The sequence below is a fragment of the Neltuma alba genome, unplaced genomic scaffold (genome assembly GCF_004799145.2).
Source record: "Neltuma alba isolate B1F8T4 unplaced genomic scaffold, ASM479914v2 tig00002863_pilon, whole genome shotgun sequence".
Classification (NCBI taxonomy): Eukaryota; Viridiplantae; Streptophyta; class Magnoliopsida; order Fabales; family Fabaceae; genus Neltuma; species Neltuma alba.
This window is the reverse complement of record NW_021633048.1, coordinates 717,802-731,899: the sequence shown is the minus strand read 5'-3', so window position 1 is coordinate 731,899 and position 14,098 is coordinate 717,802. Positions and strand designations below refer to the sequence as shown.

Sequence of the window (14,098 nt, the reverse complement as noted above, 5' to 3'; positions counted from 1 at the left end):
TTCTTTCTCTAGATTGGCTATGTAGCTATCATCAAGAAGTGGGTACAAGATGTCACAATTCAACTCTTCATGGTTTTCTTCCTCTGCCTTGAACAGCTGTATAAAATAATTGGTAGCTATCTGTTTAATTTCTTCAGGATCATCAGTCCATGTATCTTGCTCGTTTTTTATAGCTTCTATCTTGTTTCTTCGGCGTCCCCCGTTGGCCCGCGCATGAAAGAACTTGGAATTAATATCCCCCAAAGAATACCAATTGCATTTAGCTTTTTGAACCCAAAGGAAGTCTTCTTGAATAAGGACATCATCCAACTCTCTCCACAACTGCCTTTGGAGTTGATCAAGAGCTGAGGATAGACCTAATCTTGCAATTTCTCAAGTGATACCTTCTAAGCAAAATCAACTTAATAATTAGATTTTATATTAAGCACTGAAAAAGTACTCCGCAATATCCCAAAACAAAATTACTAAATGATACATTTGGTTGACTAAAGAGTGACAAGTTGGGTGGTGGGGTGGAGGACCCAATGCGACGCCGGCTAAGGCGAGCAAAGCCGCATGTGTCGTGAGAACTTCTTCACGTCACACCAGCGTGAAGACAGCACTCGTTGCTTCGTAAAGCCGTCCCTTATGAATTTTCCAATCCAAACAAAGCCCCGACTTCACTCTCACGCTCCTCCATAAACGCGTCGTGGACAAGTCCACCTTTTCCCATTATCATATCTGCCATTAAAATAAAAATCTTTCGCTACTTTCCATTTTCTTTGGACTTTTCAAACCAAAGAACCGCCAACCCGAATCGCTGCTCTTCCTAGCTGTTTCTTCACAAAGAATAATAATATAAGGAATATTTGTATATTGTATTATTGCTATATTTTAGTGCCACCCCCTCTCCCTTTAGATCGAATTCGGGGGAAATCATTTCAAGCTTGTCTCTTTTTTTGATTGGATTTGTGTAACTCATTCGTTGATTTTCATCGAGATTTAGTTATGGCTCCAAAGGATCCGAAGCAAGCCGCTGCAGCTGCTGCTGCTGGCGGCAGCGGGGGCTTCTTCTCTTCGTTTGCTTCCACTTTGTCCAATTTCGGCAGCGCCATGACCAAATCTGTTAATGGGTATAATTTTCTCGGCTTATTTAGCTATTAGAACATCGGTAATTGTTGGATTTCACTTTTTTTTTCCCTGTTCTTTTCCAAATTAATGTTTGTGTGTTATTCAAGATCGTGCCCTTTTCACAACTTAGTATTATCTTAATTGCTCTCAGATCACAGTTTTAGAAATGATCAATTCCTCGATCCGCAGTTCTTCAATTGTCCAATATTAACCACCTATATGGTAAAATTCTGGTTGTTTGTTCAACTTAATAGATGTATAATTAGTGATTGAGCTTATCAAGTGTAATTATGCACGCATTCTTTGCCTTCTTTTATTATTAATCTGTGTCGTGCTCGGCTATTATGGTTTCACTATAAGTTGCATACAGGAAATGCGGCTTGTAATGTTTTTTTATCCCTCAAAGCTTGTGTTCCACTGGATAAGTTTCATGAAACCATTTGTGTTATTATCTTTCAGTTTAATGGGCTATGAGGGGCTAGAGGTCGTTAATCCAGACGGAGGCACTGAAGATGCTGAAGAGGAAGCAAAAAAGGGACGATGGAAACAAGAGGTATGCTACTTGCCACCCTCATATGTGTGTTGTGTGATATGGCAGAGTGATTGCGGGAAACTTGCGTCAGTGAGTCAATTATTATTACGTGTTTCAGTCATTCATACGCTAAGTTTCTTCTGTATCCTGAAATTGTGACATGGGATCACAGCACTAGGGCTTATCACTTTTCATTCATGACAGTTCCAGTACAACATGATTATGTGACGACTGATAGTGCGGCATGAAAGAATCACTCATGCCTATGCTTCAGCTTAAACGTAAACCTTGAACATAGATCATACTTGATGTATATAGCTTGTAACTTTTATTGTGGGGATATTTGTGCATTAAGTTGAAGCGGTGTACATTCTAGCACAGGTTGCTCTGTTATTTCAACAAATATTTGACTATTGGCATGGTTAGTCATTCTCTGTGGTCTGTCTGGAATGTTCAGGCAACTTTTTAGCTGAGACATGCTGTGGCATGCTGAACTTCTGATTATATGCAATCCAAAATCTGTGGTTCTTTCGTTTGGTTGAAATATGTTGAAAATATTGTCATGTTTTATTTTTCTTGCGCATTGATTCTCAAGATTCCTTCGTACTTTATAGGAACGAGATGGTTACTGGAAAATGATGCAAAAGTATATTGGCTCTGACATCACATCAATGGTGACACTTCCAGTTTTTATTTCTGAGCCAATGACAGCGCTGCAGAAAATGGCTGAGGTCCGTGTTATAATAACTTAAGGGAATTTGCTAATGCTTCCAAAAAAAAAAAAAAAATCTCATTAACTGTATTGTGACTCGCAGCTGATGGAGTATTCCTACCTGTTAGATATGGCAGATGAATGCGAGGATCCGCACATGAGATTAGTTTATGCTTGTAAGCGTTATTTTCATATTCTTTACTTCTACACACACACAAAATTCTGCACGCATCTACTTTGCCAATGCATTGCATGGCTTGTGACTTTATTTGTTCTTTTCACAGCTTCATTCTTTATATCTGTCTACTATGCTTACCAACGAACATGGAAGCCATTCAACCCTATTCTTGGTGAGACTTATGAAATGGTCAATCACGGAGGCATTACATTTATAGCAGAGCAGGCGCGTTTACATTTCTATTTGCTATCAAAGCAACTATTCTTCCTGTTTTTCTTCTGTTTTTTGACCTTGGCCATGGCCTTCCTGAATTTCTAAGTGGCGTTGGCAAAAAATAGCTTTAACATGTGCATATTTATTTCTTCAGGTCAGCCATCATCCTCCCATGAGCGCTGGACATGCTGAAAATGAACATTTCACCTATGATGTGACCTCAAAATTGAAAACTAAATTTCTTGGCAACTCAGTTGATATTTATCCTCTTGGGAGGTATACTGATTCTGTCTTTCTTTGTTGCTATTCATTTTTTCTAATGAGCTGAGAATGTAATGAATTATACGGGACACTGGAACTCCATGTTATAAAAACTTCCACTCTATCCTCTTTGTGATGTTGTTATATCAAGTCTCTGAACTGTTCACCGAAACAGAAAAGCTAAGTTACAGAAATCTTCAAATTATAAGTTGAGCTGTCTTTTGCACTTTTCTGGAACCAAAAATCTTACAATCTTGAATGCTCTGTAACTTCAATTTGGAAAGTTAAATATGTGCTTACTACAATTCTGTATTTTTTTTTCTTAATTTTTAATGCTTGATGTCCATGCGATACAGTTCATTATCAAAATTAAGTAAATTCCTTGGTCCTGTTTTGCGTACGTAAGATTATCTGACTTGGATGCAGGACAAGAGTTACCCTCAAAAGAGATGGTGTGGTTCTTGATTTAGTACCTCCTCCAACAAAAGCTAGCAACTTAATTTTCGGTCGAACTTGGATTGATTCCTCAGGGGAGATGGTGCTGACAAACTTGACCACTGGGGATAAAGTGGTGCTATATTTTCAACCATGTGGCTGGTTTGGGTATGACTGCTTTCTTTGAAGTACAGTTGATTTCATCTGAAATATATCTTGACTCTCTGTTGAGAAGCTTGGTTCCCTCAAGTCTTTGCTAAGAAGCATAGTTTTGTTTTTTTTTTTTTTGGAAGCTTCATGCGTATATGTTATTCGGTTACTCCTTTAATTGCTCATTTTGTGGAATTTTATTCCAAATACTGCTGTTATATGCTTTCCCCAATTTAAAAGGATTTTGCACTTGCAGAGCTGGTCGGTATGAAGTGGATGGGTACGTTTATAGTGCGGCCGATGAACCCAAGATTCTGATGACTGGAAAATGGAATGAGGCTATGAGTTATCAAGTGTGTGACTTAGAAGGAGAACCACTTTCAGGGACTGAGCTGAAAGAGGTTGGTTGTTTAATTTTTGTTGGCTTTATACCCAAATACTTGCTGATTATAGAGATGAGGCGTTATAGTATTGCTTGGGAGTATTCCCTCTTTTTTTTTACCCCTCCTTTTTCCCCTGTTGATGAAATAGTGCATACCCCACCGGTTACAGTTCAATTCTTAAATTGTTCGCTTCTGCAGGTTTGGAGAGTTGCTGATACTCCCAAGAACGACAAATTCCAGTACACATATTTTGCACATAAGATTAACAGCTTTGGCACTGCTCCTAAGAAGTTGTTGGCATCCGATTCTCGTCTCCGTCCTGATAGAATGGCCCTTGAGAAGGGTGACTTGTCCACAGCTGGCCAAGAAAAAAGCAGGTAATATTCTATCCACCCTTGGCATGACTTGATAGGATATGTCGCACCTCAACATTCTTTTTAAATGTTGCATTGCTGGTTCAATACTCTTTCTAGCAGCTGCATGATTCAGTACGGGAGAGAGATAAAGTGATAAGATCCATCTGTAACATATTATCTTTATCTCTCGTTACTGGACCATGCAGCTGTTGTAGAAAATCCGGATGTCACATATGTCACAGGTGTCGATGCATATTGGATAGCAAAAGGCTGTCTTTGAAGTCTGACATGTGTTGTGTGGTTAATTTATTGTTCAGTTTGGAGGAGAGGCAGAGAGCAGAGAGGAGAAACCGAGAGGCCAAGAACCATAAATTTACCCCTAAATGGTTTGAGCTGACCGAGGAAATAGCACCTACGCCTTGGGGTGACGTGGAAGTTTACGAATACAACGGTAAATATACTGCCCATCGAGCTGCTATAGATAGTTCCAGCTGTGTTGAAGATCCTGATAGCAGACCAGAGTTCAATCCATGGCAATATAGTAGTTTGGACGCCGAGTAAAGCGCTTGTGTAATTTTTGTTCACTTTTTCTTTTTTTTGGTGATTGTAATGCTATCCTTTTCTTTGTTTTTGTTTTTGTTTTTGATCGCATGAATGCTGAATTATGTACCTGTATAAATTCTTTCTTTTCTGTGATTCTCTTAATTCTTATTAGGTTGTAATGTTAGCCTTCATATCAACTCTCAAAATTTGATATGTAGTGATGTTTTGTTATTGTAGAATTTTGTTTCCTAATGTTCATCTTCTTGGATCATTAATCTAGTAATCCACTTTGCATAGTATTTTCTTACTCGTCCGCGGTGTGGTTTCTAGTTCTATCAATGATTATTTTATCTAAATATTCCGTTGTTTCTAGATCCATTGTTGTTTTACATGGCTTAGAATAAATACTCCCACTTTCTCGAACAAATGATTATTTTAATATAAAAAGCTTGACTGTTGAATAAATCTTTCTATTATGTTTTAAATAATCGGAGTAACCGTTTATTTGAAAAATTAAGAAACTAGAACTAGAATGTTACGTGAAAGAGAAAAAAAAATTAAATCACCGGATGAAACTAAGGAATACAATCGAATTATTTAAGCGATTATTGTTACTTTTTTCTTTTTTTAACCGGAAAAGAACATAACATGTGCTTCCATCACAAACAAGAAAAAAATAATAACAAAAGAAAAGAATAGAAAGGAAGACAGATGACTACAATTTCACATTAAGCCATCCAAAGCTTACCGATGATAAGGAGGTGATAAGTTAATTTCTAATTGTTTTACTTTTTGAAGGATGAGAAAGTGTTTTCCCCCAACAAGAAGAAATTTTTCGTTATTTCCTCAAGGTCGCAAAAAAGATTCTCTCTTCTCAACATAAGCGATCAATTTATTGTCAACTGAGTATGGATTCTGTCTTCCTTTCTTGCTTGCAAGGTTCTTGTAAAGCTCACATAGAAAAGGAGGGGGGGGGGGGGGGAGATTGTGTGAGAAAAGATTACATACATAACTTTTCTGCGTCACTGTTCAAAGTTCAAAATTTACAAAAACTGGGTTGAAAACTCTTATAAGATTCTCACATGTTATCAATCTGAGATCAATCATCGACATCCTCGAGTGGCTTAGCTTCACCAAACCATCTAGGAGGATCATATCCAGACCCACCTGCATGTGCAAAAAGAAAACCCATTCAAACCCAGAGTTCTCACATTCTGAAGAAACATGGTATATAGAATTCAAGACCAAGATTCATGGAAAAGCATAGAACATAGAAAAGCCATTCGTCGATACCAAGGGGATTGCAACGACATATTCGCCATGCTGTCAATACTGTACCCTTCACAACTCCATATTTCTTATAAGCTTCCATGGAGTACTCACTGCAAGTTGGAATGTATCGACAGCTCTTTGGCAAGATTGGTGAAATTTCCCCTGCATCAAAATCAATTATTATTATAAATCATAAACTCCATTCCTGCAACTATGAATCAGTCAAAATTCCTGAGGCACATGAACACATGCCAGTTCAAAATAAAAGCGCTTAAAAGAGTCTCTTATCTCTTCCTCGAATTTGTCAGAACATCAGGTAAAGGGGTCGCTAACTCGCCATAACTTACATATAGTGCTAGATGTGGGGGCTCCTACAATGCACGGAATAGGTCACACTATTCAGAAGTTATGAGCAGTGGCAATTTTTTATGAATGGTGATGGTTTGCTAAAGTTCTTAAGTTTCTGACTCAGAAATAGTCTTTGATATGGACCATAATACACATCATAATTTAAGTTGACATTTGCATTAATCTGAACTTTCAAAAGGTAATCTTCACTAACTCCAGTCATTCAAGGAAGAATTTAACATAAAAGGTACCCTAAGCTACGATTAAAATGAAAGTCGACAAAAATTTGCAAAATTTTCCAAGCAGGCTGGAAAAAATCCATAGAACCTGGGGAAAAGAGACTGGGGAGAGGCTAACTTTTGTAGAATCTCAGCATTGATAGCGCAGCTTTAACTCCTAAATTGTTCGCCTCGCTATCTGATAGAAGAAGCAAAGTTATAATCGATTTCGGAACAAGATAATTAGCGGACGCAGAGAGAACAAGTGCGCATTACCTTGGGTAGTTTTTGGGTTTGAGTCTTTCTCCAATCCATAAACAACAGGGCCGCAACGATTCGGGGTTTCGAACGATATCGAGATGCCCCATGTGTGTCGTTGATTGGTTTTGACATGGAGGGAACTGAAATTAGGTTTTGGGAATTGGGGAGAAGTTGGAGCGGAAAGGAAACACGCATGACAGTTCAGAGGCAGAGCGAGAGTGGCCATTTCACGCTCCGACATACGCGCTGCCGCAAATATCCCATATTAACTGGCTCGCGTAGACGCGTAGTTCGACGTTCACCCAAAACGACCACTCTTTAGTCTGAGTTTTACTGCCCTTTTTGAAATTGAGCCTCCGACGGACTGTAGTGGCTGCACTGTTTATTTGGTTGATTAGTAAGATATCCAGTTTTTATTCCCAAAAAAAAAAAAATTGAACCTCCATTATATACACACACATATATATTAGTCCGGTTCTTAATATAAAACCTTGTTTAAATTTTACTTTGGTCCTAAATATAAGACTCCAATTCACTTTGTCTCTCTTATTTATATATATTTTTTCAAAGTAGTCATTCTAACAATGGTAGTTCTAACCAATACACCTAATTAGCAAGGAGATTTTAGGAAATACAACACCTATTTAGGAAAAATAACTAACTCAACTTACTTTTTTAATCTCCTCAAACTGGTCAACTAGCTTTTATAATTAGGATTGGAGGTAGTAATTTGCAGGAAACCTCCATTTACATGTAATCTTTATTTTGATTTTGGTATTCAAATTTCAAATTATAAGTTTTGGCCCTTCAAATTTCTCTTCGTTTAAAACATTGGCCCCTAACATTTTGTCTCTTGAGGAGCTAAAACTTATTATTTAAAACTTAAGAGATTAAAATCAAAATGCACATAGGAACTGAAAATTATATCAATTCTCTTAACATCATAGTGCAGTCTTACTCTAACGTTGCAAGAAATTATCCAGGAATAGAAATAAGAAAATGATTTGTTTTCTTTAATTTACTGAATATTTAACCGTGTCCTCTGTTCATACTTTATAAAATGCGGATGCGCCCACTCACAAAAGTGTAAAGTTTATTGTCATTTTCAGTTTTCCACGAATCTCTTTTAACCTCCCTCTCATCGATTATTTTATTATTAAACATTCATCATGATTTATTAGTATTAAATCAAGGATCATAAAGGAAGGGGTAAAGCAAAAGGTATCTATCTAGAGATGTCTAGCTAACTTTTCTCTGTTTAGGTAAATCATTGAGCTGACTCTGTTGTGATTTTAGATGTATAATTAATCAAGAATTTAATAATTTAATGGTTCCACATCATCACTTAGTGACTTGAATAAATATATAAAGAGAGGAACCCTGATTAGATCCTCTTGTTGGTAATTGGAAGAAAATGTCAAATGAAGAACTTAATGTACACAAGAAAATGACACAAAGGATTCATAATTTCACATCAATTTTATTAATTATTTTGATCAGACAAAAGTACCTACATCAGCTACAGTTGCTACAACTTGAGACGGGGAATCCCCAATAACAAGGCTAAACCTTTTTTTTTTTTTTTGGAGGGTGGACATTGGCTAAACCTATTTGATTATTCCCTTTATTTATTATTTTTAAATTATTCTTAAATTTTATTTTTCACCACTAAACATAGTCTCAAGTCAAGCAGTCACAGAAGTCTCCACAGCAAGCTTGCTAGGGTAAGCTACATCAGATTTAATCTCAGAATCCCAAAGCTCAGGCACAGCCTCCTTCAGATTATGTATACTTTCTAAGGCATAATCTGCACCATGGACTCTCTGAGAGGTCCCAACCTATATTCAATAAACCAGAGGCTCACATTAGTTTCAATGTTGTCATAACCATCAAATCCCACCCACACAGTTCCTTGAAAAGCAAATCACTTCCCATTGACTTACCCTCACTGTGTGGAGCCCCACACGTTTCCCAGCTTGGATGTTCCTGACACTATCCTCAAAGAACAGCTGAAAATGACAGATATAACCCAAGTTAGTAAGGGAGTAAGCACAAGGCTGAAAAAAATACTACACACACACACACACAAGACCAAGAAAACTTGTTTGCACTTAAGAAGGATCAATGATCTTACAGTTCTTTGTGGGTCAAGGTTGGCTATTTTGAGGGCCAATTCAATGGCAAATTCTGATGGCTTGCAAATAACTGGTGTTTTGGGCAACTCTGTTCTGGGATTGGGTTGAGCAAAATGACCTATAATGTCAAAGATCTCAGAACTTGAACCCATATGCACAGTTTCATCATCTGAATCATCAGAAACTGTGCTCTTGTTGGGGGGATTGAGTGTCTCAAAGCATATGATTCCTTCAAAGCAGTCTTCTAATCCAAGCCTGCTAAGCGCCTTCACTGCATGGACCTTGTCAGCGTTTGTGAAGATCTGTAGATAAAATCAAGAGACAGTGAGTCAAATCAGATTTATGCTCAACATATCTGGATCCATTATAGTACATTGATCTCATCCGGTTTATGATAAAACTTACTAGTTTCCGATATGGTAGGCTCAGCAAGAGGTTCCTCAGAACTGGGTCTGGTTTCAAGTTCTCATAAGGTAATCTCCCATGGACAAAACTGCAAGAGAAGAGATTCAGATATGAATACCAGACCTTCAAAATGCACATTGAAGTTTATGAGAAAACAAATTAAAGATGAGGCTGGAGCGGGAAAATTCCTTTACCTGTGATATTCATCATAGTCAAAGTCATATCCAATTGCCTGAATTGAGAATCGAAACAGATCAATCATGGGTTCTCAGCGTGCTAAAAATATATCAACAGAACCAGTTTCTAAGAAGGAAACTACTAGAAGATCATACCTTAAGACCAGCCATAGTGGTTCCATAGTTTTTGTACAATAGAAAGCCTAACTCGTTAACTTTGCTTTGCTCTATGCCAAGCTTCTCCACCAGAAAGTCTACATCATCAACAGTACCACTCATGTCAATACTAGAAGCAGCAGCAACAAAGACATTCACAAGAATAAAAACGCATGACAAGTACTTTACACACCAACCTTTGACATTCTGGTCACATGCATTACCAACGCCATTACTACGAGGATAGAGTGTATCATCTAAATCTGCAAGAAAACTCAGTCATAATCATATTCAATGATTATGCTTTAGATGAAGAGATGGTGTGGATTCATGCGCTCACCAAATAGAAGGCAGTCGTATTTTGGTCTCTGGGCCTGTCTGAATCTGGTCTCATACTCCATTGCAACTAGAAGAACCTTAAAATGGAAAACAGAAAAAGAAGTGAACGCTCTGCTTCGTGAAACATTAACCAACCCGTATTTATAGTGAACTTGGTTTGGTTCCAGTCATATCCATAAAAGAAACATTCATGTTGACTCAGATTAGCAACGAAAGTGGCTAAAAGCTTCATTAAAGCAGACAATTAAGGGCCATTGAGATAAGGACTCTTAGTTTCTGAGTGTACAATCCACAACAAGTGGAAGGGATTACATCAAAAATTTGTGGACCAGTGATCTTTTGGGGCACAGAATTAAAGAAACGCACAAAAGCTCAAAAACTATGTTCAATTATTAAAATTAACAGCAAAAACGAATGGTTTCCTTCGAAGGAAGGAATTATAGTAAAGGCCACAAAACCCATTATTCTTATTATTATAATCCTTTGAACAGAGTTCATCAGACACAGCACAATCCCTTTTTTCAAAGTGCACCCACTTTTGGAATCATGCCCATAACTTGGTTATGCCAACTTTCTGGAACGAATCATTAAAAAAAAAAAAAGATTATAAAGACAACCATTTATGAGCAATGTAGATTTCCCAAGATTCCAACGTCCAAATCTTTCCAAAGGTAGAGAAAATCGAGAACCCAAAAGCGAAATTCTCAAAACCAAGAAATGGGCTGCACAAAGACTGAAGAGCATAAGCTCAAGGGCTCTGGGCAATGAATGAAAACTGATACAGAGGAAGGGGAAAATGCTAAAGATTGAGAGAATCAAAGGAGCCAAAAAGCTTACCAGAAAGAGAAGAATCAGTGATTGAAGCTTAAAGAAAAGAGGGCCTCTGTGAGAAATACAGAGGTATTGAAGAAAGCGAGAGGCAGGGGGAAGAACAAATGCTGGGTTAGGGAGGTTTATATAGAGGAAAATTGATGCTCTTTGCGGCTAGAGAATTTCATTAAAAATACTAAATTATTCAATTACGTTTGCTTTTTAAATACCACATCCAATGAGGTTCACACAACAAGAAAGTGACAGCTAATTTAATTTGGCGAAGCTCTTCTTTTCTTTTTTTCTGGACACGAATCAAAATCTTGTTTCGCGTATACCATACTGAAAGTAATATTCAACGCATGAAATTGCCAAATCAGAAGCTGGGATGCAAATTTCAATGACAAATTGTATATGCCTCTTTTGGCCAATCCTAAGTGAAATCCTACCATTTACATCTTCTGATAGAAGATCTGATTTTAGAATATACTCTAACAGATCACTTTCTCATAAAGGATCTATCACTAAATTTTTGGTCAAGGTAGAGCTTTTGCATATAACTTTAGTGCAAAACATTTAATGATTGCTTTCAAGAACGCAAATCCTTCAGAATGGATTTGCAGAACATGCTTGTATATTAAAAAAAAATGAGCTCCATTAATGGAAGCAGAGGACAGGAAGGAAAGCAAAGGAGATGATTGTAACACGAATGGTCAAAAATTCTATGTCGGTCAAAAAATCAATGTCTTGATCTTATCACAATATGCAGGCCGAGCAAAAAATTAAAGGGGAAAAAGGATCTTATCAAAATGTTGTGTTGGTGCTAAGTAATTTGTTTGTGACAACTAATGTAATTTACAACTAACTTGGTTTTATTATACGCATGAAATGCAACTTTTTGAGGAAGCCACCTGTATTGACATGATATCTTCTTCGTGATCATCTTGTGAGCAATTATATGAGGAAAAGCTCATTGCACATTTGCGTGTAGGACTCCTTTTACCTAATCGTTATATATAAAAATTATTCTTCTACATATATATAATTAGGGGGTTATTTTAATCATAAATATAAGATTTCAATTTATTTTGTCTCATAAATTTATAGCTGTTTTTTCAAACTCTTTTGTTGATTGTATGCATTAAAAAGGTTTTCATCCATGGCCAAAATAAATAATTTCAAGGCAAATAATCAAGGAGGATATTTTCAAAAAACTAAAGCATATTTTTTATAAACAAATAATTTAACAATTTTTTTTGATATAGATAAATTAATTATCTTGTTCTTATATTAAAAATAAGAAGGAAATGTATTGCATGAGAGTGTGATTGTGGAAGGAAAAGGATGGTGCGAATTATTATTATTATTAGATGTACCGAAAAGTTGTGTGCAGTTCAAATTTTGGGTGGGAAAGATATTTGGAAAAGTTTGGCAAAAGAGAAATAATATTGTATTTAGTGCTTCGCGATAAGAGGGGAGGCTTGTCTTCATGTAAAAATAACGGTTTATGTTATATTATTGTCAGAATGGACATTTTGTTTGGTTCCATTGATGTGACTTCATATCTTTTAGCAACACTTAATTATTCCCTAATGTCTATTTATTTATTTATTTGCATTTTGAAAATAAGCATTATAAATTCCTTTTTCGTTTTTAAAATTTTCATGCTATGCTTTTATAATTTATGTTTTTTTCCTTTTTTTAAATACATATTGTGTTTTTTCTTAGTAGACAAGATTATAGGCCTTATGTTTCATGAATAGCATAACTATATATATATACTACCTCCGATCCTTAATATAAGACTCCGTTTGACTTTTTGTTTGGACCTACTTATAAGACCCAATCCATTTTGTCTCTCATATTTATGCATTTTTTTTCCAAGATAATCCTTCTAATAATGATAGTTCTAGTCAATACACTTAATTAGCAAGGATATTTTGGGAATGACAACACTTATTTATTACAAATAACTAACTTAACTTACTTCTTTAATCTCTCCAAATAAGTCAACTGGGTCTTATAATTAGGACCGGAGGTAGTATATGATTATTTGATTGAGTCAAATTCAAATATTATCATATTAAATTGAGATGTTTTCTACATTTACATAGACTTGAATTTAATATATATATATATTGATGATATTGCTAATTTAGACAATTCATATTTAATTTTGATGGATCCCAAAAATTTTGGGAAGCGAAAATATGAATGTAGTTATTAATCAAGTAGGTACGATTTGGATAGAGGGAATTTATCTGAGAATTGAGATGTGATTAAAGGCACCTAGTTTCATGATTGATCAACCTAAGTGGAGAGAAAGGACATGAAACCAACAGCCTAATTACAGCTTAGCCTCACTTTCCATGCCCTTTCTGTATGTAGTATTACACCACAAAGTCCCCACACCACCTCTCTCGACTTCATTATTAACTAATTAAAGAATTTCTTACGAAAAAACTAATATAACTAAATAAATAATTCAGGTTAGTTATGTTTACCAATAATAGTTGATGTTACAAACAGAATCGAATTCACAATTTTTCATTTAGAGGAGAAAACTTCCATACCACTAAGTTATTAGGGCTTGTTTGGAAGAGCTTATAAGTAGCTTTTCAATCGTGATTTACGAAATACGAGGTAAATATATTAAAAGAGTTTTGTCTCAATTTACGTAAAACATGTTATAATTGATTTTAATCATGATAACAAACGGGGCCATAGTCTACAAAGTCATAGGTGTTTAAACTTTAAAAGAGTTATTTTTTAGGAAAAATCCCAAAAATAAGTTATTGTTGAATTTTAAATTTTTAAATCAGTATTAATTACTACACTCGTAAAAAAATAACTACATTCAAAAAACAAATGACAACACATTTTTGTTGTAATTCTTGATTTGAAATTTTAAAATTCAATAGTCATTTTTTTGAGATTTTTCCTATTTTTTAATAGATATAAGACAATATTATAAAAACAAGTATATGTTTGATTCTCGTTCATAGGAGTCTAACTCATATGTGAGCAATTATGACCTAGTCAAACTCACTTTTAGGAAATTTTATTTCCAAACGTATATAATTATGCCAATATACATGCATTGTC

The 14,098-nt window shown here is 35.8% G+C and overlaps 3 protein-coding genes across 6 annotated transcripts; 1 reads left to right on the top strand and 2 right to left on the bottom strand.

Moving 5' to 3' along the window:
- The first annotated feature begins 793 nt into the window (after nt 1-793).
- Nucleotides 794-5,172, top strand: LOC114739651 (oxysterol-binding protein-related protein 3A). The gene is made up of 10 exons (XM_028927734.1): nt 794-1,112; nt 1,570-1,663; nt 2,257-2,373; nt 2,458-2,530; nt 2,639-2,757; nt 2,900-3,021; nt 3,433-3,609; nt 3,848-3,992; nt 4,173-4,351; nt 4,648-5,172. Exons 1-10 carry the CDS (start codon nt 988-990, stop codon nt 4,889-4,891), a joined length of 1,395 nt encoding a protein of 464 aa, XP_028783567.1. The 5' UTR covers nt 794-987; the 3' UTR covers nt 4,892-5,172.
- A 381-nt stretch (nt 5,173-5,553) lies between these two features.
- Nucleotides 5,554-7,272, bottom strand: LOC114739643 (UPF0161 protein At3g09310). 2 transcript variants are annotated; one of them, XM_028927726.1, is made up of 5 exons: nt 6,988-7,265; nt 6,851-6,910; nt 6,167-6,307; nt 5,956-6,040; nt 5,554-5,815 (listed from the first exon to the last, which is right to left on the bottom strand). In XM_028927726.1, exons 1-4 carry the CDS (start codon nt 7,211-7,213, stop codon nt 5,973-5,975), a joined length of 495 nt encoding a protein of 164 aa, XP_028783559.1. In that variant the 5' UTR covers nt 7,214-7,265; the 3' UTR covers nt 5,554-5,815; nt 5,956-5,972. The 2 variants fall into 2 exon arrangements, with proteins under 2 accessions (XP_028783559.1, XP_028783561.1); XM_028927728.1 differs by lacking the exons at nt 5,554-5,815; nt 6,851-6,910 and having other exon boundaries at nt 5,865-6,040; nt 6,988-7,272.
- A 1,136-nt stretch (nt 7,273-8,408) lies between these two features.
- On the bottom strand, nt 8,409-11,119 carry LOC114739505 (suppressor of disruption of TFIIS-like). 3 transcript variants are annotated; one of them, XM_028927564.1, is made up of 10 exons: nt 11,021-11,102; nt 10,801-10,905; nt 10,185-10,260; nt 10,042-10,107; nt 9,845-9,942; nt 9,707-9,744; nt 9,513-9,600; nt 9,107-9,409; nt 8,916-8,981; nt 8,409-8,810 (listed from the first exon to the last, which is right to left on the bottom strand). In XM_028927564.1, exons 2-10 carry the CDS (start codon nt 10,801-10,803, stop codon nt 8,658-8,660), a joined length of 891 nt encoding a protein of 296 aa, XP_028783397.1. In that variant the 5' UTR covers nt 10,804-10,905; nt 11,021-11,102; the 3' UTR covers nt 8,409-8,657. The 3 variants fall into 3 exon arrangements, with proteins under 3 accessions (XP_028783397.1, XP_028783398.1, XP_028783399.1); XM_028927565.1 differs by lacking the exon at nt 10,801-10,905 and having other exon boundaries at nt 11,021-11,119; XM_028927566.1 differs by lacking the exon at nt 10,801-10,905 and having other exon boundaries at nt 10,185-10,409; nt 11,021-11,036.
- Nucleotides 11,120-14,098: the final 2,979 nt, after the last annotated feature.

Coding starts and splice junctions, on each gene's coding strand:
- LOC114739505 (XM_028927564.1), bottom strand. Junction 10,108..10,184: donor ATACGACTGCCTTCTATTTG/GTGAGCGCATGA, acceptor GTTTTCTTGCAG/ATTTAGATGATACACTCTAT. Junction 8,982..9,106: donor ACCTTGACCCACAAAGAACT/GTAAGATCATTG, acceptor TGTCATTTTCAG/CTGTTCTTTGAGGATAGTGT.
- LOC114739651 (XM_028927734.1), top strand. CDS start 988: ATGGCTCCAAAGGATCCGAAGCAAGCCGCTGCAGCTGCTGCTGCTGGC. Junction 2,758..2,899: donor TTACATTTATAGCAGAGCAG/GCGCGTTTACAT, acceptor TTATTTCTTCAG/GTCAGCCATCATCCTCCCAT. Junction 3,022..3,432: donor GATATTTATCCTCTTGGGAG/GTATACTGATTC, acceptor ACTTGGATGCAG/GACAAGAGTTACCCTCAAAA.
- LOC114739643 (XM_028927726.1), bottom strand. CDS start 7,213: ATGTCGGAGCGTGAAATGGCCACTCTCGCTCTGCCTCTGAACTGTCAT. Junction 6,308..6,850: donor AATGCTGAGATTCTACAAAA/GTTAGCCTCTCC, acceptor ATTTTGATGCAG/GGGAAATTTCACCAATCTTG. Junction 6,041..6,166: donor ATGTCGTTGCAATCCCCTTG/GTATCGACGAAT, acceptor TTGCACATGCAG/GTGGGTCTGGATATGATCCT.